Source organism: Ascidia mentula, chromosome 2, assembly GCF_947561715.1.
Source record: "Ascidia mentula chromosome 2, kaAscMent1.1, whole genome shotgun sequence".
Lineage (NCBI taxonomy): Eukaryota > Metazoa > Chordata > Ascidiacea > Phlebobranchia > Ascidiidae > Ascidia > Ascidia mentula.
Window position 1 is genome coordinate 14,573,500 of NC_138567.1, and position 25,718 is coordinate 14,599,217.

The following is a 25,718-nucleotide window of genomic DNA, read 5'->3' on the forward strand; positions in this document are numbered from 1 at the left end:
ATTGGCTTCCATCGCCCCAAGCTGCTCGCCGTCTCGGTTCTCACTAAAACAACTTGCTACGTCACACCACTGGAACTTTTTCGAGGTCGAACTGGTTACGCTTGGCCGGGTGCGAATCCCTAGGGCGACAAATGAAGCTTCGGCTGTGATGACCGAGAAGTTTTTTTGAAGACGCGTTTTTTTGGTCAACTGAACACATGCGATCAATCGACCGAGCAGAAAAAAGTGGATTATTACAATCACTGGCCAAAATTATTACAAATCACTGGTTTGTCTGAGAAAATGGACTAAAACATCTAAATTAACCTCATAAACGTACAGACTGCCCGAGAAAGCACAAAAAGGTGCTAATCAAGTCCAACACGGCATTCTTTTAGTTTGATAAACTTCAAAATACGACCAAGTTGGCGTTTTTTAAAGAAACTGTCTTCACTATTCAATCAGTAAGTATCGGCTTTCAATAGCTTTTACTGCGACCAAATTACGTTAAAAGGCGCATACAGCAAACTGGTAATTAACGAAGTCTGATGTCGTTCGTTGTGTCGGAATTAATCGCAGCATTATAACTGTTCCATTACCCTTGACGAAAGAAGCAAGTATTGACAAGTTAATCCATATACTTCTTAGCTACATTTAAAAAGGTTAAACGAAAACCTGTTGCATTGTAGCTGAGTTGTAGTGTTCAAACTTCGCGACGGTATTTTCCTATTTTGTCACCTAGGTGTAGAATTTCGCACAAAATGCTCACAGTTTCAGACATCGCAGCCCAAGCAAACAACAAAGCAGTGAGATCGGTTGACTCAAACCTTTCATGCAGTTGGAGTGGCAAACAGAACGGCAAAGACACCAGCGACGTGCTACATTAAACAATGAAAAGCAGCCTGCACGACTGTCGCGATTCGTTCGAGACTGGCGAGTCGTAGTGTGAAAGGCGCCACATGACTCCTTTGTGAACGTGGCGATCAGGGAAGTGTAATGTAAGGCGCGTGCCAAACTGTAGATACCAACGTCAAAGCAACTGTTGATAATTGCCACATGAGGATTTTCAGTTTTCATAAACGCTCGTTAATGTCACTATAGAGTGCAACTAATGGTTTTCTTTAAAAAAAATTTTAAAAAATATATCAACAGTTGCTTTAAAATTTAAAAAAAAAATATAAACTGTACAACTAACCAAACGCATTGTAAACACTACCTTTGACAACACAGATTTTAACTGGGTCTGAATCTGTTCAAACAGACCGTCTCCCATAAATAAAGCAAGAAACAAGCAAACAAAGGATGTACATAAACAGATCTGTCTATCAATATAACCATTGTCGGCGTTGGCTCATTTGAAGTAACCACATACAGTCATGCGGTCAACGTGTACATTGTCCTGTGGAGCAATGCACTCAAAGCACTAGTTAATGCACACAAGCCTTGTCACCTTGCTGTTTGCAGCACTACAGAACTCAGGAGAGCGTAGGTTTAAAGAAAACACTACGGGATTTTAATAATTAATGAGCGGCAAAGCATTCGAAGCGGCAACCATAACAACCGGAGGTTAAATCACTCAAAATTAGAGGCTCCTTTCGTTTCTTCTTGGAAAGCGTGCATCGATTTGCGTCCAAACAATTGAGTACCGGAATTTTTAGCATATGGTAGTTGAACTGCAGAGTGCGCAACGCTCTAAACAGCATCACATTCGTTATAAAGTTACTTCACTAAAACGTACTCAAACACACCAAAAAAGGTGCAAATCCAATGTAAAACTACAGCTGTATCACTACTAAATAGTCGACAAACATAAAAACAGAAGAGACACTGCAAGTGTCCACAATTCTCAACCCTCATTTAGAACGCCTGTCGCAGATCTCCAGTCACGACACACAAATCGATACTGCAGGCAAAACAATACATGCATCCGCGTGACATCACACGTTTCCAAGGCAACCAGCGCCGGTTGGCATGACGACGGTACGGCCCATTTCCGGCCCTCTTGCATGACGTGACACAGGCTGATACAGGAAGAATACTAGATTGCATGCGTTGCGCTGCTATGTTGCTCTGACAGTTCCTCGGGCAGTCAGCACTCTGTTCTTGAATACGATCACCGCGACTGCTTGCGTTGATTGCGCAGTATTCTCACCACCAACATTAACGAGGTATTTAGCGGATATTTTTTCACCATACAGTATAACATTCCGTTTGAGTCCCTAGATTTCTGTTCGGCATTATTACTGAAGTGCTTATCGTCCGACACGATACGAAACGACGCGTAACACAATAGACAAAAACCGGTGTAAACGTTCTGTTGTTTAAACCGCACACTGTCATTTAGGGATGATTGTGTTTGCCCAACAACAAGCAATAAAACTGACACATAAGGGCACCTTTGTTAGCCCCAGGCAATAGACTTGCCCTGAGCTTTTACAATCAGACACAATTATTACAACTCTTGTCATGGTTTCAAAATATCCTGAGGGCAACTTTGCAATGCACTTCTTATTAAACATACAGAATTCAACACATTTTTCTGCAATATTTGCCTCAAGTAATCTCCTTGTTCAATAGTTAAGATTGCTTAAAATAAGTTGAAACATTTTAAAGTTTTATGCAGTACATTGAATGTCACGCACACAATCCCATGAAATACCTTCCTGATTGCAAGTTTGAGAAAAACAAACTAACCAGCATACATGGTAAATCATTGCTCAAACAATGTGACTTGTGCAACTGTTTATTCAAGTGGCAGCATAGATAATAGTTTGACCTTTCAACCTTATTCAGTGATAAGAAATTGCCTGTGATGAGTTCGATTAGGCACTGGTGCCTGTATGGCATGATAAGCATGTTGACAGAATAAACTGAACTTTGTGCATGCATCCAAATTTATGCAGTACAAACAACAATGCAGGTAATTACTTCATGTTAAAAACACACATTAGCTGTTGATTCACACTACAAACTTATGCTTAGACTTGTAATGTAAACACTGTGGCTCTGACACAGTTCCCATATCCACAGTCAGTTATTTCTAGAAAGCTATTTAAAAACAAAGTTGTTCACTGGTTGCATTCTGAAAATGTGTTATTAGCTAATTTTAAATAAAGTCAAAGTTTCAAAGTAAAATTTGAAAAGATATGAGAAAGTAATCACTAATTTTATGGGCAGTTTGTTGCATAATAAAAAAAAGTTAAAATCTACTGCACCTAGTCAAAAATCATCCAGCTCACAAAATGAAATATATGACTAATATTATGAAGGCAAAACTGCATGTCACTATATATTAAAATGCAGTAAAACTTTTATATTTATACATACCAATACTATGAATAATATCTTGTAAAAAAAACTGTGTGCACCTGTTATGCCTTATAAACAAAATTAATTTACATAAGCAAGAAAACCCTTAGCCTAATTCCATGTGAAAAACTAACGTTTTTGACTTCTTAATCATACCCACATGCATATACCTCCAACTTGTCCTACTTAGCAAGTATATGCATACGTAAGTTACCCATTTTGTACATAATGTTTGCTAAATTTTCTCAAAAGACAGCATTAGCATTTAATTTAACCGAACAATGAGTAAGCTTGGGACACGATGAACTTTAAAAAACGCAACACATGAATGAACTTAACATAGCCTACAGAATGAAACCAATACATGCAATCACAAAGTGTTGCAAAGCGCCTACAACTGCCAAAAGTTCATTTCGAATGACATAACCTGTCGTAATTGCGGAAAAACCTCTTTCACGTGGTAATTTGGCGCGGCCTGGCAACCACGAACGCGAAAAATTACGTCATTCAATGGACGCAACCAACTGTACAAAATTAAATGGTATCCGCTTGTTACAAGATTTCTATAGTTTAATGATTAAAAACGCGTCGAAATTATTGAACTAGAGTCATCATACATATGGCTTTATTTAGAGGACATGTCCGCTTTATCTAAAAAAATATTACGCGAGGAGATTAAAAATTACCCAAGTGCCCTTCTTTTTAAACTTCCAAGTTATATTTTGCATTAGTTTTGTAACTTACTTTCTCTTTTATTCGATTTATTTCATCACAATTACTCATTCTATGAGTAAACGGTGTTGTGGTTTCATTATAAATTGTCGTTGTAGCACCATAAGCAATATTATTTGGTACGAAATGAAACACCAACGTTCATTAATGCTCAAATCAAAGTCTTTTGCGAATATTATAAGGCGTTCAGAATAACTTGTACTGCAGCGATTTGAATGGCTATACCCAATACTGAAATGACCTTGATGGCGCAGACGCAATGAGTTTATCGAAGGTCAAAGGCTCGTTGGCTAATAATTGCCCGATAATGTCTCTCTGCAGGATTCGCCGACAACAGTTTAATCCGAATAAACAGTTCATTTTCAGGCTTGTGGGAATAAATCCCAAACAGGTGAATAGCTTGTAAAATTCTCAGTAATAAGAGCAGTGTCTTGTCGCAGCAATAATATAGAATCGATTTGAACAAAAGACTGACCAAAAACTCCCCCATAAATGTAAATACACTGGGATTTAAAGGATATAGATCACGCTATAACAGCGACACAAAGAGTAAGAGGAAAAGGGCGGTGTTACGCAAATACCGTTGAAAATTGTCCGTTACATGTAACAAGATTTCCTTGGCGAAGTATTGACGTAACCGAAAAGTAACAACAAAACATAACGTTTGAAATCATTGTTTATTGGACTTAAACACCAAAAAGTTAGTGCCACGGAAAATTATATGTTTAGTTTCAATAAGAGGATCGCCTGCAAAGAAAATAAAGGAGAGTCGAGCATGTAAAACAGCTGGAGAATTAAATTTCCATTTCGTCTTTTGCATTTTGGGTGTTTTTCTTCTGCTTAACTTTGCACTGGTTTATGATTAGACCACTGTAATAAAAATGTGTTTTATGTTTATACAAAAATGTACAATGAATGTAAGTTTGCGCAGTTGTCACACCTTTTCAGTAGAAAATTAATTGCATTTTTACAAATATTTAAATGTTTAATTATTTACACACAAAATAACATGAGTTGATACAGAGAGTTATCGAAAAAACACGAGAAAGTTTAATAAAGTTTCAACAAGACAATAAAACATACCCGGGAAGGTCCAAGGCTTCTTCAACATTGAGGGGAAGTTCTGACCTTCGAGTTTCCGGCAAAAAAGCAAAAGTTATCACTGAAAATATAATTGCTGCAGCGTTTCCGAGAGATGGCGCAAGAGTGCTCCCCGAGTCACCTGAAAATACATAACGTTTATCGCATATGTTGCATTTACATGTGTTTCTGTGTAATTTGCGCAATACTAAGATAACTCCATAACCCACAGAATGCTACAAAACGTTGGGACGGCGAAAAAGTACAGCGACATCGGTATAGCATAGGGAAAAAAATGACTATGCTGTATCCTATGGAACAATCATGAGTCAAGTAACTTTAAGCAAAATTGCAACAACTGACCGATTTGTAACTATGCATATTTTACTTTAGCAAACCAATAGCACATAACGAGTTTTTGATGCGTATAAGCAAAAACACAGGGAGCGTTATATTTTACTTACTCGCGAAAATAAGATAGGGAGCGGCAAATCCCCCAATACGAGCCCCAATGGCATTCATTCCAAGCATGGACTGGCGGGATTTTGTTGGAAACAGTTCCCCCGTATATACGTAAACCACGTTAAAAGCTACCGAGATAAGAAGTTGACTCGTCAATGCCAGGGCTGTTGCCAGAGTTCCGCTGTCTGCAGAAACAAACAACCTAATGAAAGTCACGTATAATATTTCCAAAATTAAACAGTGTAAGATACTTTGTATATATTTTCGGCAATATTCGATGACTAAACGTTTCGGTAATTATCGACAAGTAATATAGATTACTCTATCCATTAGCTTGTTTTCAATAACAATGCAAATTCCTAAATTTGTTGGAAAATGTGATCATTGGCATTTCTCTGAAAAAATTGCTTACGTCAATGGCGAACAAATTAGTTTACAAAAATGACATTATAATTTTGCTGCATTTAGCTAACTGATACTTACAAGCTGCCACCAAAGAGGCCACAATGATTAACACACTGGTAGCAACCATAGAAATCATATACGCTTGTCGACGGCCTCGTGTTTCCACCGCAGCATAGAACACAAAAGTTGCCAAAAGCTCGGTTACTCCTCCATAGAATAAGTTCCAAAATCGATCGCCTGGCAGTTTGTTCATGTTTAGTTTCATCGTATAGTATGACAGACTCGCTATAAACCTGGAACAAACAAGCAGTGTTAGTCATTATTTCATGATCAATATCATACTCTTATGACTAATTTTACTACGAATCACTGTGAGTATTGGAGACGTCTCTATAATGTGTCACGTGTACTAGATTATACATTTTATCTCAAACAAAAAGAAGATGAACCAGTTTCAAAACTATAACATTTGCTTTAAAATTGTCAAACACTACAAAAGATTTTGTACCAGGAAAATATGACGATCAAAAATCTCCTCAGCATTCGTGGAGTCATGATGAGTACTTTAAGTGTTTCCACAAATTGCATTTGTTTTTTGTCAATATTATGCCCGGCACTGATCAACGCTTCGTCTCCAACCATCGGCTGTTTGTGGTTGAACTTTGCAATTTTTTGCAAAACCAATTTCGCCTCCTCTTTTTTTCCAGACGCGCTCAACCATTCAGGAGATTCATCGATCAACCTGTGGGTTCGTAAATGCGGTAAAAGAACAAACAGGAAAGTCCTCGCACGCTGACAAAATAAACCCCGCACATGCAACAACAACACTGGAAACTGAGTTTCGTCAGTTCGACAACAAAACAGAAGATAAGGAATAAAGTTTTGGACCATTAGAAGAAACCTTTAGGTAAAATGCCTGGCAGCATTATCAACTGCGGCTAAAAATATAAACCACAAGCGCTCTGAATTAGCGTTTAGTTGCAATATCGCATATCTCTGTAACATACCAAATGTATGGAATGTATAGGACTCCGATCAGCCCGGTAAACCTGAGATACCATCTCCAATTGGAAAAACCAAACGCCAAGGGAGCGAACAGCATACTTCCAATTGAAAATCCAACTTCGAGTGCCAGATACGACAAGATGCGAACGTTTGTTGGCATGAATTCAGAACCTGAATGATAAAAAATTAAAGCATCATTTCAAATATAAAATAGACTGCTCTTCTGGCATAAAATTTACGTGCTTGTATATTTTTGTGCCCCTGAATGTTTTAGTGTGGTTTATCTTAAATTTGCTGTATCAATACCTGATGAAGTCTCGCTGAATGGCAGACGAAACGTCGTAAAAATACAGCACGTAAATGTTATGCAAGAAAGGCAGTATATTTGAATTGCAATATTCCTGGCAGCAACAGGAGTTTTATACATCATTTCAATATTGAAATGTCTAAAAAAGATTGCGTTGTTCCAATCAAATGGATATAGAGTACAGGTGTGGTCCAGACAGTATGAAAACCACTTACCTAGAACCACAGCCGAAACAAAATTAACCAACGACGCCATTCCAATCAGGAACATCATAATAAAGTGCATGGCAACATCCGTGACGAAACTAGCAGCAAAAACTACGATAAACTGGAGGAATGTGAAGATCAAAAATGTCGTCTTTCGACCGAAACTGAAAACAACAGATTTAGTCCCAATCATAGCATGCAAAGTTATGATAAAAGCTTTCACTGAACAAACTCTTAACAAAACTATTTTTGCCTGTTACGATTAGGGTTTGTATAATAATAGTACCTTATAATAAAAAGTTACTCATTCATTTACAATGAAGTAAGCTGAGTACATATTGGCGATTTCTGAATAGGTTAAAGTTAAGACTAAACAACCTTCAGATTTTCGAAAATATTTTTCATAGAAGTCGGATTTGGACTTACGCATCTGACGCTGCTCCTCCAACCAAACCTCCGACCATTAGTCCGATCATGTAGGCAGAAGTGGTTAACGGTTTTTGCCACGATTCATCGCACACCATTCCCAGCTGATAACAAAAACCAACGGGTATTAACAGTAGTAACAGAAAGGCACGGCATAAATGATATTCAAAAGAAAAAGCCGGTCAAAGCCAGTCATAATCAGTGTTGGTACTATAGGATGGGGAAAACATGGCGATCTCTAAATTTTTGACGTAATATTGATGATAATATAACACATTTTTTTGAGCAAAACAAGAAAAATTTATCTAAAACCACCTCAGTAACTGCTGAAACCCTTTCACTTTCAAAATCTACCATTTCGCAAGGAATGACATCTTTGGAATAGTTAAACGCTGGATCTGCAAAAGCGCAAAAAATCAAAATGGAAGAGATGATATTCATACCACAAATTTCCCCCATTGTCTGCATGCAGTGTATTGTTTTCTTCTAAAGTTCAAATTGTGACCAACCTCATCAAACACAATAAATGCGGCAACATTTTTTACAAGAAAGCTTTGGCTACAGTGCCTTGACTAAACCACTTACTTTGTATCATTTCAATCAATTGTTGTCGTGTAACGTTGAACACAGAACATTGACTTCTAATTTCTTGTTGTGTTGAATAATCAGTTTTCCACGGTATGGTAAGATTCATCAACTTCTCCTTCCAGCTACTTTCATTCAGGTGGATTTCTGCGGCCTTTAATTAAGAAACAACAAGTCTGTGAGCTGTGTGATGAAACTCAACACGAACTAAGCACAATATACGCTTTTACAGCATAATTATATCAAACATTAGTATCTAAAAATACATAACTTTATCCGTAATCGTGACGGCGTATGTGCCGCATTTTACCTTCTTAGCGTTTGTGACGTTGAACATCTTGATGACGTCACAATGATGCGATGGAGTATATTGCGTCACGAGAGCTTGCAAATGTGGAAAGGCATTGGGCATGGTTGCCAGTAGCAACAGAATGCAAAGACGTTTCTCATAGGGGCCAAAGTTTTCGTCTTTTACCGTCAAGGTCATAGTGCCTGCCTGAAACAAAACAATAACATATACAACGTATGGTTATGACTCAACGAGTTTTAACGCAACTCTTACGACGAAGCACTGGAATACTCAGCACTGCAAATGTTCACTTAAAAGTTTATAGCAAAATGAATAGGATATATTGTGAGTGATTACGTCTTCAAGTGGAAATGCACCGGCCTTTAATGACTTATTTTCTTGTTCTAGTTTCCTTTTTCTTGGACTATTTCTTTTCATTCCTAACTGCCTTTAATCACAATGCAAACAAAGTAAGCCTTCATTAAAGTAGGAGACTGTACGCAGTTCGCTTTTCGCAGATTGGTTTCTTTCTCGTAATCTCTTATTGCAAATTTACGAACATTTTTGTACAGAGTACAAGATTGATATTGTTTCATGGAACATTTTCAACTCAAAGTACAGTTATATCAGAGACTGGGCGGTTTTGGACAGAAAAACCTTTTCAAATCAAACAGATAACATAATTGCACCTATGCCAACGTAACGCAAATCATATGATTGCGATATCAATGAACTTAGTTCAAATGCCTGAAACGACGACAGCATGGAGGGTATATTTCAACACCTTTTAATACAAAAAACTTAGTCGAGCATGTCACGTTTCTGTCCGCGGCGAACCGTTAAACTTCAAAACTGGCCTATCGCTTGTCACTGTTAGTTGACTTCCTCAGTTTTCATGCGATTTTGATCGATTTGCGAACGGTTTTTCCAAAAAGCGTGAAATGTTGACGTTAAACGCTGCATGATTAAGTTATCACAAGTAAATTTGAAGCGACAAACTAGTCTAAAACTATAGTGCTAAAGGTTATTTTTATTCATGCGGAAACTCAAAAAGGTAATTTTTTACTAACAAGAATGCAGTGGTTAATGTTCTCCCTGGGCCCCTCTGTTCAACTTTATTCATGCGGAAACTCAAAAAAAAACTTTCGCAATTCATCGCAGACGCATTATCAGCAGTTTTTCCTTTTTTGTGTGAATCTAAGAAATGGCGCCAACAAGACAGAGTTTCAATACTGTATGAATTTGCTACCCCATTGTGTTTTGCATATTTTCGACTGCGTGGTGAGTATAAAAGAATTATGCTTCAATAAACTTCCTAATCAACCACGTCGATTGGGCAAAAGTCCATACGCGTTTGTTCTCACTACCATTTAGTTGCATCTCATTTCACCAACTACATGACGTCACAATGATGATGTGAAGAGTGATGTCACAAGATCTTGCAAATGTGTTGTGGTTGCTACTAGTAAGAAGTTTCTTATGGCTGCCAAAGTTTTTTTATTGAGTGTGTGTCTTTGAAATATTGAGAGGCCATAATTTCGGTATCTATTGCATTGCCTCAAGTTTTTTTACCAGAAGAACGTCAGATTCGAATTTCAAATACTTTGATATCAACAAGTTGGAGTATTGCTTATTTTGAAAATGTATCATGCAGGACATAGTTCATTTAGTTGTAACCCCTTGGGCAAAAATGATTTGAATTGTATTGTGAACAAAAAACTTCCTTTCGCACGACTTGAAATGAAAATAGTTTAATTTTGACAACAAGCTTCAAAACAGCAGTCTTGATAAAATTAGGAAATCACTTCTAGCTAACAGCGGCGAGTGCAAAATGATTACTTCAGCCAAACTTCAAACACCAGAAAATTTGAAATCAACAAGGTAAAGGTGCAGCAGAAGCAGCAAGAAATTATGGTCACTTAAAAACACAGCTTCGGGGTGGGAACTAAACCTACTGTAAAACCGAGAGTGGGTCACTGAAGTTGTAACAAAGCATGCAAATGATGAAAGACGAAACGACACGGAGTAACATAGGCAAAACGTGCAGTGAAGCGTGACGGGTTTTAGTATAGTTTACAGCAGTCAGGTAACCGGTATTATACGAAATAATTGAAAATTGTCTATGCAGTATCACATTTTTAACTTTTTGCTGACGAGCATGTTATGTACCAGCGTGTCGTAATTTCAAATTACAAGCTACAATAAACGTATGCAGGAAAATGAATTGAAGTTATGTAAGTATACAACTACAAAGCACACGTGTATTAGTATTTTAATAGGAACGTTTGGGACAATGCCCTTAAACATTTAAAAGGTGGCGAAAGTAATTGAAGATACTGTATACAAGCACAATGTTGCGAAATTCTATTAAATTAAATGGCTTATTCTGCTTGCTAGTAATACTACCTATCTAAACACTGATTAGAGGGCCTATGTTTAACTACTGTATTCGTTGCTTGTATAAAATAGCTACACAACAGGTTTCGAAATCAGATTTTAGTGTATTAAATTTTGCGTCTTAATTTTAGTCAAAGTAGCCTACTTTTATATCGTTACTGATTTGTACCAGCAGCAATAAAGTTATGCAGCGTCATACCTAACTATCGCCATATGGTATCAAGAATACGGAATGGCTAATTCAGAAACGCAAACAGTAAAAAACGGCATGGCTAAAATGTACAGCGAGCATTGCTTAATAATCTCACAAAATACCACGACGAAAAACACTTAACGACGAAAAATGAATCCTGCGAAACTGAAGTTCCGGCAACGAGGAACGTCATCATGACGCAGCGAATTTTGTCACACTACTTTCCATTGCATGACGCTGCAATCCTGCCCTCCAGTGGAAAGGACACGCTGGTCGTTGGCGAGGAACTTTACTGACGTCACGTGACTGCTGTGTCCATTATACATGTGACCAGAACTCTGGAAATCGGATTGATAAATACAAGTTAATTTAACAGAGCAACTTTCAAGTAAAACAGGTGGTGAATTTAAATGCACTCTGCGTCACATTCACCGGTTTTAGCAGATTCTGTTTCCAAAGTTGCGAATTACGGGTCTTTTGTTAAAATACTTATAGAGTAACATCCTGGCTCTGATATTTCCTGTCTCTATAAACTTGAACCATTTCAGTGCTAAATTTGTTGTCAAAAAAACTAAATTTGTTGTGTATAATCACAAATCTTTAACAACAACAAAAAACATTTGATTCTATTTCACTAACTTTAAAGTTAAAAGGCAAATTCTTGCTATGTACGTGACATTTTATATAAAATTAGAAAAAAGAACATTTTGAACAATCGATTCCAGAAATCATTTCCCATTCTGTTGCAATAGATTTGGCGGTTTCCACCTCATGTATAATGTATATCACGGAAACGTTTGTTTGCAGAAACGTTTAAGCAGTCAGTTTGGTATTTGAAACAAATGTTTTCAGTTGTTTTTGAGACAAACGCTTAAAAAGCATCGCCTGAGTCAATAAAACAACACTTTAATGAAAACTAACACCACCAATTATGATTAGGAACATTTTTGCAGATAAAACAAGAAAAAACGTTACATAATTTCTTACCCTCGGTTGTATAGCAGGGTATTTGTACAGATGAACTTTCCCGAAGTCGTCGCCTGATGCAAGGAATCTGTTGTCGTTGGATCTGCAAACACTGTTTATATCGGTTCCATCCGCTCCCTCAGGCCAAATACCTGCGTTTTAGAATTGTAAATATTTTTTTTGTTTGGAAGTCATTAAAGTTGCCGTTGTGATTAATTTTGTCTTTTAAGTCTAAGAGAAATTGCGATTGCGGGAAGCATGCTTTACTGTTTAATACACCAAACGCACAATTTAATACAAGAGTACTGAGGAAAGCAATCCACACTTACCCAAAACGTTGAATCCCAAAGTGCATGACTGTGTATGCCATGTGACGTCACGAAGTGATGACGCGGACGTGATTTGGCGGCAAGTTTGGGTTTCCCCTGCAATACCATTCAATTTAGAAACAAGAAAAAAATTAGGCTTCGAACTAACAGGACAAAATGAACTAGCAAAGTGAACACTACTTTCCCGTCAAGGAAAAACCAGCACCAGCACCTTAGTTTGGGTTACAGGTGAACAGAAATCTGGCAAACACTTTGAACAATTTTAATCTGAAAGAAGGCTGTTTTTCAGTCAACTGACAGACTTAAATCGAGCACAAAATTAATGAAGTATTAAGCCATACGTGAAAATGCACGGTTTTTGTTCAAGAATATCACAATGTTTTTAACAAGTGCAATTTTACCCAACAAGACTTTAGTCCAATAAATGTTTAACCATCCGTAGCAACAGTAGTTTTAATCAGAAAGCAACATCGTCACAACTTACAGTAGAGGAGTTCGTAGTCCCCTGAGTTTGACTGCAAGTACTTGGAATCGGCCGACCAATCGAAATGAGTGATGTAACTGCTGTGCCCGGAACATTTTCCCAATTTGGAATACTTGCGCCCACCGTCGGTCACGTGGTATAGGTAGACACTGTTGTCATGGGAACCGATGGCGAGATAGTTCCCATCTATTGGATAAAAGACCATGGATGAGGTGTGGGTTAGGTTTAAGTTTTAAAGATTCTGAAGGAAATAGAACAATGGCACTAATTATGAGAATTTGGGCACAATGCAACAATATTGGCTCACGTATTTTAGAGCAACAATGGTTTTGGTTTTTATGAAAGGGGTTGAACGTATATGATGAGTTTGTATGGTTATGGAACTCAGTGTAATATGCACTGTAAGAATATAAATTGTAGAAACGTATTATTCAAAATCAAAAAGTAACCCCTTCCATATTTGTTTGAAAAAAATCATCTTAAGTCTATGCTGTACACTGTCACATACATCACATGCCATTGTGTTAAAAGGTTGGCACCCAACGATATCGAAATTCATAAAAAGGCCTTGGAAGAACTATTCAAACATGACGTCATGAAATATACCTGGTGAAAACTTTATGACGTCATGTTGTTCGTATCCGTCCGTGTGGACAGTTATGAATTCCATGTTGTTGGAATCCAAAACCAACCAACGACCTGTTACCATGCCGACCGCAATCACATTTTCATTGGTCGGATGGAAGTCAGCTGACTGAATTCCGTCGTCCATTATCTGTGAACGCAAATACTGCTTTGTAAATTTAACCGAAAAAATGTTCTAGATGAGATTGGGAAATTAAACGATTGAAGGTATTTCTCCGCAATTTTAGTCAAATTAAGAAGAATAACTTCTACAGAAAGGGTATCAAAAAAAATTTTGTCATGAGACTAAGTTTGGCATTGAGATCAACGTTATACATATTCTTCAGTTGCAAATTGTTTTTCAGTGATTGTGCTCTGGGTTTTACCTTTATTGCTTTGCAAAGACACCTTGCCCATTGCACACCCAATAAATATTAAGGTAAAATTGCATCACACAGAAATGGTTGTGTTGATATAAATATTTGGGCATGCTTCTACTTTGTAGAAATTAACAAAACAAGAAATAACCTTTTTCCACAAAGGTGTATGGCTGGTTGAATCCCACATAATGAGCTGCTTGTCGGAGGAACCCGTCAGAAATGTTGCTTGATTTGGGTGAACTGCCAAACCCCAAAGTTCATCCATGTGACCCTGTGAAAAAGGTGGCTCAAAATCTAAGTAAAAGCTACATTTATTATTACATCAACAGCAAGTATCCACACTGAAGATGAATAAATTTTGAAGAATAAAACATATCATGCTATTTGATATACAATATCATGCTATATAAAAAAAAAATAACAGTATCCTAAAGATAAAACGGCCTGCAACTACTTTGCAAATACTAAAATCTGCAGCTATTGTTGTGTACATTAACATTCATTACTTGATTAAATTTAAGACCATTTTCATTAAAACTATGAATGAATACAGAAAATAGAGCTATGATGGATGATTAAATATCTCAACGCAAGTACAGAAACTTACATGAACAATCATATCAAGAGGAGCATCAAAACTGCCTCTCAGAATACAATTCTTCTTCGTACCAATCAGCATTAGACCTTGGTTGTCACAACTTATTGTCCTCACACTTCCAGCTTCATCACCAACCTTTCAATGAATAAAAGTATGAACACAATCATAATTTCATCCATTGTATTGGAAAATAATTGGTTTTAGTAAATGACATGTGCCCTATTTTCGCAGCACGTACAAAAGTGGTTTAATTTTTCACATATACAGTAGTTCATTGTAATTTTTTAAATATACAATGTTTGTTGATAACAAAACATGTGACTATCTATTTAAAACTTGCAGCAAAATGGAAGATAATATTCTGGTGAAACAGACAATTGCTGTTTAAATACACAGAATTTAGTGTATCCAGTATGCATTCACTAAAAATATTTTACCTGTGTTTGTTGCACCAGCTTAAAATTGCTGTCCCATTTCTTGATGGAACCATCTTTCCCACCAGTGAGAAAACCTTCCTTTGTGGCACAGATAGTGAACACAGGCCCCTCGTGTGCCTACAATAGAAATATATCAGCAAAGAAAGAAGGCAAGCACAAGACACATCATAACTTCAATAGGTCAAATAGTAAGTTTCTTTGATTTGAATAAAAAAAAAATGATCCACATTAAACAATTGCAAGCTTACCTGAAAAACTTGTGATATTTTGCGGGTGTTACCCTTGCTCCACAACTGGATGTTGCCGTTGGAGTCTCCAGAGAGCACTTCACCAGTGGGAGTGAATGACAGACACAACAAATACTTTGCTTTATCATGCTTCTATAAAACCACACGTTAGTTTAGAATATGATCGCTGTTTTTTTGAGCGACCTAAAACTAATTCACATGGCAAAGTGCACAAACAAGACTGCATGTTGAAGATTATCCTTTAAACCAAATATAAAGTTTTACAAAAAAGTTTACTTTATAGCATTAATACATCCTAAACAATTGAGGTGCTGCAAAATAAGTATAAAGGTTGAAATAAAAACGTTTGACAGTTTTGGTGGGGTTTCTGTGTCACCTCAAAGAGTCCTTGTTTTTTCACAAGTTGGCCTCCATCAAGTGTCCAGAAGTTGACGTGACTTTTACCACAAGTAACAATCATGTCTTCTTGTTGAGGATTGAACTCACATGCGAGAACAGGGTCTTTGGAAGACTAAAATACAGATAACATTGTTTTTTTTGTTATGTTTGGCTGAAACATCACAAATAATCCTCAAACACCAATATGCAACATGATGCTTAATTGGGGCTAAATTATATGTTACTAAAATTTAATCCGAAATTTTGTATATATCTTTAAAATGGCTTATATTCACATGTGCATAGATAAGGTGGTGCAACAATCTATTGTTGCAAACTTTTCCTTTTTATATGTTTAGAAATAATGTAATAAATACAAAATAATGTATTTTGTTCCATTTAAAAACAAGCTTTGATTTTAAAAAAATGGAATTAAGTTTCAAAGTGACATCAATCCAAAAAAACAACCTTGGTTTCTGCAATTTTTGTTTCCTTCTCCCAATTCCACAAAGTGAGAACATGATCATTCGACTCATCCACAGCACATAGAAGTGTTCCACCATCCTATAAAACAAACCAGTAATATATTTAATTAGTAATAATGTTGTGGTTTACTTTTTCTACTGCAGAGAAAACTATGCCTACTTGGCTTGCAATAATTTTATACATTGTTTGAACCCAAAAATTTAAAATAAAAGTGGTGCATCAATACAACTATTTGCTTTTGAACCTGATTTTATTCTGTATTTTGAATTGGTTTGGTGCTCAATTAATTCAAAGACGAAAATTAATGCGATTAAAAACTTTGTGTAAATAAAAACGTTTTAAAAAATCATATAAAAATGCAGCACTTACAATTTTGGAGAAGCTGAGACAAGCAATCGATCGTTCAAATGAGGTCAAGACATGGAGGGTTGTAAGACTCACTGCATCCCAAATATGAACTTGAGGGAGTCGGGGCTGAACAGCAAAATAAAATTATGTTTCAAAATTTGACAACACAGTGACTTATTTGTGGAGAAAAAGAATATTGTTATTTTGTTTTTTTATTTGCAATTGTGACTTTTTTTGTGTGTTTACATTTTCAATTATTATTTTCAGGTTAGTCATGTAAAAACTTATTTTTCTGAAACGTTTGCATTCATGCATCTATACTCAAAGGTCAGGGCCACTGCATAAAAAATATATTTAGAAAATTCCTATGACAAAAAACACCACAAAACCTACAAAAAAAATTTATTATACGTAAAAAAACCCATATCAGTCCAAACTATTGGGAACATACCTTATATTAATACTTTATGGACAAAAATAGTAAAATTTGAAAATATTCACATCATTAACAAATATTTTTTAAGCAGTCAAAAACTTTGAGAGATATTTTATCATTAAAGTGACAAAACCTGCTCCAAATATCCAACCATATAATATAATGGATTTCTTACTACTGACAAGGCGCTAAGATTTTAAATACATTTTAGGGCTTTTCCTACACAAAATACAACCAAATTTTGCTTAATTGTTCAACCAAAATTTTTAAAATGTTGCAGGTTTTGACATTGAAAATGGATCTTAAAAACATAAAAATTTCACTAAATAAGTGTAACATTTTGTCAATGAAAATTGTGACGTTATTAAAAAGTTACTTATCCTGCAACTTTGATAATTATTGAATAATGGAATTTGTACAATGTACTATTCTACGAGACAGTATTAACTACAAAACCACTGCAAAAGGAACACATAATTTTAGTCAGCCAATACAGCACATATATAATACAGATCTATTCAGCGCAAAACAGTATATATGTCCTTATGTATGTCGTACAGCTTGCATTTACTGGAAGTTACACGCTTTGTTACAAGTTCCTATCAAGCGATTCCGGGAAACACTATTGTTACAAGCTGCAACTTCCTTATATTCAATGTCAACTTTATTTGGATTCCAGCAAAACAGCACAATGTTTTTTTTATCTATACCCAACTTACAACAAAATAACTCTAATATTCAATGTTGTTTACAACTTGACCCACTGAAAAAATACTAGCATTGTGCATTGAAACTTTTACATTATTAAATATCTTGTTTTCCATTATGTAAAGTCAAGTCACATAGATTTTAAATGAAGTATTACGACAAAAATATGAACAATTGTAGTTACAACTGAGTTAGCAACATGAATACATTAAGCAAGGTAGTGAGAGCGTTACAATGCAAAGCTCATGCTTTTACTTGCTACACATACAAACCCATGCACCATTGCTTTATACCTTTTTGCAGCTGCTGTTTTTGTATTCCTGATAATGTTTTTTTTATATTTGTATGTTTAGGTTTTATAAGCAGTGGCAAGGTTTTGTTTAATGATAAAGTTGGGAGTTTTAACAAATTTAATGTTCATTGCATATTTTTTACATTTTTCTGAAGTAAAAAATGCCTAATTTAAGCACAATCAATGTAAAATTGTTAATTCACCAACCCTGCCATCAAGTTCCAGTCCAGAAACTTGTCCAGTTGCTATTTTCAACTTGTCAGGGTGAATAGCAAGACTGAAAAAATATTGTGTTGAAACATTTGTTTACACAAACATAGGAAACAACACACATTGGAAAACTTGCACCAACTTATATTTTTGTCACAAAAGCAACAAATGCATTGTTCCAATAGGTTGCACATTTTTTCAATTGTATGTCGGTGTTTGTGAGTGATCCATAAAATGAATTCTTGTTTTTATATTTAACTGGAGATAGTCTAAACAGGTGCTCCAAACTTAAGTGGCCATGGGTACAACATTAATTATCTCATGACTTTAAACACAGAACAAGGTCAATGGTTAACTTGCTATCTATTGCATTAAGAGAGCCATATAAACTTATTGCAAGTTCAGTGCGGTAACAGGACCCACCCAAAACTCATCTAATCAATAATGTTTACTTAGTTAAATGGTATATGTTGATCAATATAACACTAAACTGACAGCGATTGATTTTTCCCACACGCAACCATTGTATTTGTATGTTGGTAAAGATGGCCTGTTACACTTCTTTGGGGGCATTGGACAAGGACAGTTCTTGTATCAAAAGTTATTTTAGGGATTTTATCAGTGGCAAAAGGATAACAATCCAGGATATGAAATATTTATGAGCAGAACTGTACAAACAAACACATCTTGCCGAAATTGTCCATCTAAGCTGCTGGACTACCTTCAAATAAGTTACACATCTTGCCACAACTCTTCCATATCGTAACAGAAGAAAGCCACACATTGTATAAGTTTAAATTACCATTTTACGTCATCATTGTGGCCAAGATAATGTCGCTGATAACCATCTTTCGGGTCATACATCACCACAACGGCTGCGATGAAATAAACAATTTCACCAGTGGGCAGAAAGTGGAGATTCGAGCGGCAATCTTTTCCCCTGTAGCCATATCTGTATGAAAAAAAATACTAGATTAAACCATCATAACCCGGCGAGTAACATAAAAAGGTGAATACAACTTGACACTATCATGCTATTCCTTTTTTTGGTCTCTTACATGATACTGGGATATGCGTGAAATCATTTGGTGAATTTTCATGATCTGGAGACAATTAGTTATCACACATATGAGCAGTCATGTATGTGACTGAAACTTACAATTTACAGCTATAAACTTAAATCATAATTATCAAACCACTTCATTAAGTTTATCATGGAGAACAAAACATGTGGTTTGCGAAAATTTAGTTTAAAAAATATCCTTGACATGTGAAACTGCGAAACAAGAACTACAAAAGAACCAGTACAAAAGCTTTACATTTTTAAAAGAAAACTTTAACCTACACCCATTCAAGTTTTAATTTGTTGTCCGGTGCTTGGGAAGGGGACGACAAATTGTAAGACTCTATCGAGGTGGGTTTGTAGAGAACAACCGGTCTTCCACGCAAATGCATTCGAATAGAACCTTCATCTTCATTGTACGACATTTGTTTGTGATTTCCTCCACCGGTACTGAGAAGGATTACGCACTTTTGTTAAACTTTATTTTTATGATAGTTGAGAAATACAAAAAAATAGTTATGTTATGATATAATGCTTGCTTGTGCACTGCTTTTATAAGGGACTGACTATGAAACCACTTTATTAGCACGAGCTTTCGCGAGATTGATCTCGCTTCTTCAGGTGGAGCAAATAACGTGTCAAATAAAATGCGGTTACAGCCCTAACAAGACACATTATTTGCTGCACCTGAAGAAGCGAGATCAACCTCAAGCTAATAAAGTGGTTTCATAGTCAGTCCCTTTTGAAAGCAGTGCACAAGCAAGCAATATATTCATAGATCAGAGACTGACACGGCAAATTGAAGAAATTGAGTTATGATCTAAGTGATTCTTTCATACATAGCCCATATACGTCATGAATTCGGAATAATGAAAATTAGATTATTTATCATGACAAGATTTTTTAAAAAGATTGCATAAATTACAAGAATAAATTAAAAAGGCAAAGTTTTATTTGTTTTGTTTTTAGTTTTTTGCCACCATTCTAGCCTCCACTACTTGGAAAATGAACAATTGTCCTGTTTAGCATTCGTGTGTTTCAAAGTTCAAACCTGGACTTCTTGCCACGAAAGCTAGAGCGCTTGACATCTCTCGAAAGGTTGTCAGATGACCCCGCTCTCCTATTTACACAAAAATAAAAACAAACTCACCGTCTTTTCGAAGCCATGAAGTCGACCAAGCAAAAAACTTAAACAACTTAAAAGAAGCAAATTCTGTAAACTATACAACAACAAGCAATGTTCAGAAAATAATATTGATAAACATTAGTATTACAAAAAGAACATAAATAACATCCACAAACCAGTTATAATTGAACAGTGGTATTAAAACGTTTTAAAAATTTTGAAACCCAGCTCAACATAAAACATTTTGCCAGACTAGTTAGTGAACAAATGGCCTTTTATATGTAAATGCATGAGTATTTGTATTTTTTAAAGCTGCTCTGTAATGTGCAACCATCTTTCTTTACAATACACAGTGTACAAACCACACACTTGTCACAAGCTCAAGGGCAATAGAAAGCTGAACTATCACTTGACAAAGTACTACTCAGACACACTTCTAAAGATAAACCAGGTACCCAGTACTACACATGTGCTCTACTACATGTACTTATGTCAAAGACTCTCACTATGTCATGCAACATTGATGTCTGGGGCAGCAAATAAATTATTAACTTTTAAAGCCTTTTTCTTTTTGCCCATGCAGTTTTTGTCACTGCAACAAGCTGTTTGCAATTAATCTTTTTTTCTCTGCCCTAATGGCAGAAGGTCCTATAACAAGGTCAAGTGAGGGCATGGGTCAGTATTCTGCAGTTAATTGCAAGGGAAGATGTTGTGTTTCCAATTTCCCCTGAGGCTTTTAGTGGCACCACAGCTATAGAGATGGCTGCTAGCCACACTTCTCTGTGTACTGTTTCTAGGCACTTACTTACATGGAAGCTAAAGTGCACTGACATTTCAGTGACATTTCCTTGTTTTCGCAACAGATAAGTTTGAATAAATTTTGTCCAATTCAGTCCTAATTGCAAGGTTTTCAGGTTTTAAAACAAAAAATATTAAATATTCAACCAATATTTTCCCTATATTGTTTCATTCCTAGGTTTGTATTTGTACTATTTACTATGACACTCTCACATAAGCGTATCCAGGATTTTTAAAGGGGGTTCCAAATTTTTTGGGGGAATTACCCAATTTTCCGTTGTAAACTAAAGTTAAATTGAGGTCGAGAATCGCAAAATACGAAAAGAAAGTTTTCACGCGAATTTTGACAAAAAAATACAGTGGCGTTTGTTTAGCAATCAAAACAGACTCAAATATGTCACAAAAGGGGGGAGTCCGGACCCCTCGGACCCCCCTGGATACGCCCATGCACTCACAGTAGTACGAATTTTTTTTTATGTTTTTACACATAGAAAAGCATCAAACAATAAGATTAAAAAATATGTTAAATGTGCCAGCAGTACTAACTCTTAGTTCCACATAACAGTTCCTAAAATGTACCTACCTCATTTCACTGGAAACTGAGCCATTGGTTTTGGTTTGATCATCTTTATTTGAGGGAGAGCGTTTATGTAAGCTTGGTGAAGGAGGTCTGACTCTTGTTTTGGGGCTGATTGTACTCTCAACCATTGGCTTTGAAGGTAGGGGTTGAAAATGGTCTAAAAAGGGCACCGAAATCAAGCAATCAGCAAAATAAAGCCATCTTGAGTTAACATAACTATATTTCCACATGAGAAGATACTTAGCAATGATTCCTGCTGTAATAATTACAATAGATTTATAAATCTTTTACATTAAAATAAACATAAATACTATGTTTTGTACAATTATTGTGACATTTCTCATCACATAACAAACAAAACAGTATATGTAACAAATTCATCTTTACACCACAGTAATCTCAAAAAATACTTTTCATTGGGGATGGTTTCCGAAATGCTGATAAGCTTGAACCACTCTCGACATCCTTTAATCTTCGTAAAACATCAGCAAGAGAAGACTTGAGCAAAGCAATTTCATCTTCCTGGGTTTCCACTCTTTGTTCCAGCAACTTGACGCGATCCTCTGTGTTGCCTAAAGTACAGTTTCCCAATTAAATAAAAACAAAACCAATTTTATGAAACGTTTTACAACAACAATGTGAAAGAAAACAATCATGTCATTTTTATTTGTTAAACTTCTAGATATGTTAATATTATATATATGTTGGGACAATATATAATTTGTATGCTGGGACAAATTGCTTACTTGTTTTTCCTTGCACATTTTCATCCATTGCAAGTTGTTTGTTAAAAATAAATGAAAGCCCTAATACAGGTCTCTTCACAACCAACAATTTACTGAAGATTAATAAATTGAACCATTGCACAGATATTTCATTTTATATTCAGTCAATTTTAAATTTTTATAATATGAAAGTGTCTGCCTTTAACCTTAAAGTCATAAAAGCTATTGGCTGCGATTTCCCTTTCCTATGTAAACAAACTGTTTGCAGAGCTAACCTAAACCAAACATTGAAACGACAAACACTGTTTGCACTTAAACGCCATTTGTTATTTACTCAAGGAGCTTTCATTTTTTGCAGTGGTTATTAAGTAATATGGACCAAGAGATCACAGAATTATAGATAAGGGTGTAGTAGTACAGTTGACATTTTACCACATGTGCAGACGTACGTGCAGCCACCAATCACGACACTGTGCAAGCAGCACTCTTACACAGGAAGCAATTAAATTGCTCCACAAATTGAGTGAACCAAACCACCAGAGCTACAAATATATCAACCTAAAATAATGCACATTTCTAGTCTTGGCCTGAAATACTGCTTTTATATACAAATTGTCATTTTATGCTTGAGACAATAACACTAACAATATTACGCCAGGTTTGACATGTAGGCCTATTGGCAATTATAATCCCAACGCTTGGTTTGCTTCACTGTCGCCTGTTCAGATAAAAACGTGCCTGGATTGGCCCAAAGCGCGAGACAACACAAACACGAGGAACCATTAGTCAATCAACATATCAACTTACCTTCAAAAAGATCGAACACCGGGGGTCCATCTCCATTCATGCCGTTAGAATTACAAATACGCCGTTTGGAGAAAAAATCAGACATACTTTTATCAGGAAAACATTATCTCAGGACCAGAAGAACGCTTCTGCATGTCTGCAAAAGTTTTTGCGCTAAAAGTCCGACAGCTGTTCGCTTTTACCAGCTGAACAACTTTTTAGGTCAAGTTTGGTTACGGTTTTTCTGCACTTTCAATTTTTACGCATGGTGTATTTTTAAACTTTTTCTTCGCGGTACTGACTTTTTTGTTAGATAAATGCACTAGCTTATGCTCTAGCTTTAGTTTGACAAATTTTTGTTCAGCTCTACAGTGGCCCGCAAGTGCCACCACGTAATATGATATTACTAATATCAACGCACATTGAAAGACGCGTCATTAACCTAAAATTGAAAGACTAAAGGGGATTTCCCTCATACGCCGTCTTGATCAAATCAAATAAAATCATTTTATTTTTGCGATACACAATTTATCATAAATAAACAATACATAGGCCTACTAAAGATAAAATGGTGCCGATAAACTACGATGTTTTCGAGTCAGGCTCCCATGCGAAGATTTTCTCACGTAAAACCATGCACGCTCTTTCGTTTTGGTCGCTATTTGTCGATTGCTCTTGGTGGTAACGGTTTGAATCTGGCCGCATCCATGCAAATAATTGGGGAGGGGTTTTGTAGAAATGCACGTTTTTCAGGATTTTGGGGTTGGAATCATCAAAATCAAAATATTTGGAGGGAAGTTTTCTGCGCCCTGTTTGGGGTTTCCGTCCATGTCCAGGATGTCTATGAATGAGCGAAGCAACGTTTTTATATAAATACCTAGTTTCAAGTGACTCAAATTTAATATTGGGACTTTTGTATTTGTACTGGCCTCGACCTAGCCTACACAAAAACAAAATTTTGGCCGTACTTTGACACATTGAATGCACTGTGCACGATAGAAGAAATAAAAATATTACAAAACATATACACGTTTATTGTATGTATACACCAAGGAAGGTTTGTATGTTAAAAAATCGTAAGGGCATTGAACAGCGGCAGAAATTTTTGGATGCAAATTGTTTCCAAAAAAAGAGACGTTTTTCTTTAACCTGTCCAATGATTGTTGGGTTCTAAAGTCAACCTTGTGTGTTGGATTAGCCACAAGATGTTGGCAAACATCCGAAGAAGAGCTCGTCCTGTGCTCCATGAGTCTCGTGACAAGGTTTTGTCTTGTCTGGCCAATGTATGTCGAACCACTAGAACACGTGATACGGTTTAAACAATGTTATATCGTGTTAACGTTGATTCCCGGTCCTTTAGAGAAAACAAGGTGCCAAATTTGTTGATGTCAAAGACAAGGCGTACATGTGTTTCGCCTTGTGTGAGGTGGGCGACACACCTGCGAATTACCTTTGATAAGTGTTTTGAAGCATGACCGAGATAAGGAAGCCGCATAAGCAGGTGTTGCTGGGGTTGCTTCGTCGTCTCTTTAACCTGGGGTTGGGTGTGACGCATTTGCAGGAACGGGAAAATGCAACGACCCAGAAAAGCAATCGGATAGCCATCGCGTCGCAGGGTAGTAGTCTTTATTGCCTGAAATTCCTCGTGCACGAGTTTAAATGAGCTGCATATGTTATATGCACTGTGTAACAAGGCATTAACAATGTTGTAGTGGGTTGGGGTGAAGCTTCTCCAGTTTAGATAAAGCCCAGCGTGTGTTGGTTTTTTGAAGGTTGTTGTTTTGAACAAGTTCGAAGAAAAAATTTCAAGAAATGAAATAGAGATACTTTCTATAGGTTAAGCTTTTTAAAAAAGAGTTGAAGTGTGGGCTCATCGGAAAATGATAAAAACAGATCGTCAACATACCTAAGAAGGACGTCGGGTTTGAGGTGTGTTTTGGTACGGGCCAAGGCTGTGTCAACTAGGTAGTTCATAAACACGCGAGAGTCATCCGAATCTCGTTCTCCTGTCGGCATGCAATGAATATTTTTTCAGCGCTTAATTAAGGAAATATGTTGAGGTGTAACGCGAATACAGGCTCATCAACTTGCGTTCGAGGGTCAAACAAGCCCCCGGGGTTAGACGGCACCTAAGTTCGTTATATAAATAAATTTAAATTCAACTTGAATTTTGGAAATGTTGAGTCGAAGAGGATATGCTCCAATAAAACACAATTAAAATGTCTTTGTAACCTGAAAATACAAAATCATTGTAATACGTGCTTATTGTAACATTACGCACTGATTACCCAGAAAGCATTTTGAACAAATTAACTGCACGCGCAACAAGAAAGTCGGTTGG

At 36.3% G+C, this 25,718-nt stretch overlaps 2 protein-coding genes across 3 annotated transcripts; both read right to left on the minus strand.

Moving 5' to 3' along the window:
- Positions 1-4,621: 4,621 nt before the first annotated feature.
- LOC145889557 (solute carrier family 22 member 4-like) lies at positions 4,622-8,983 on the minus strand. The gene is made up of 11 exons (XM_082980535.1): positions 8,807-8,983; positions 8,497-8,650; positions 8,227-8,309; positions 7,912-8,015; positions 7,495-7,649; positions 6,975-7,143; positions 6,476-6,709; positions 6,046-6,260; positions 5,565-5,747; positions 5,104-5,242; positions 4,622-4,890 (listed from the first exon to the last, which is right to left on the minus strand). The coding sequence occupies exons 1-11, from the start codon at positions 8,981-8,983 to the stop codon at positions 4,815-4,817; spliced, it is 1,689 nt and encodes a 562-aa protein (XP_082836661.1). The 3' UTR covers positions 4,622-4,814.
- Positions 8,984-10,520: 1,537 nt separating this feature from the next.
- Positions 10,521-23,623, minus strand: LOC145890401 (echinoderm microtubule-associated protein-like 2). 2 transcript variants are annotated; one of them, XM_082981390.1, is made up of 20 exons: positions 23,399-23,623; positions 22,277-22,438; positions 21,870-22,023; positions 20,414-20,482; positions 19,645-19,812; positions 19,102-19,251; positions 18,297-18,366; positions 18,091-18,117; positions 16,675-16,779; positions 16,288-16,383; positions 15,818-15,952; positions 15,442-15,573; positions 15,194-15,310; positions 14,766-14,891; positions 14,307-14,429; positions 13,761-13,929; positions 13,155-13,340; positions 12,671-12,766; positions 12,363-12,493; positions 10,521-11,713 (listed from the first exon to the last, which is right to left on the minus strand). In XM_082981390.1, exons 1-20 carry the CDS (start codon positions 23,481-23,483, stop codon positions 11,588-11,590), a joined length of 2,427 nt encoding a protein of 808 aa, XP_082837516.1. In that variant the 5' UTR covers positions 23,484-23,623; the 3' UTR covers positions 10,521-11,587. The 2 variants fall into 2 exon arrangements, with proteins under 2 accessions (XP_082837516.1, XP_082837517.1); XM_082981391.1 differs by lacking the exon at positions 18,091-18,117.
- Positions 23,624-25,718: the final 2,095 nt, after the last annotated feature.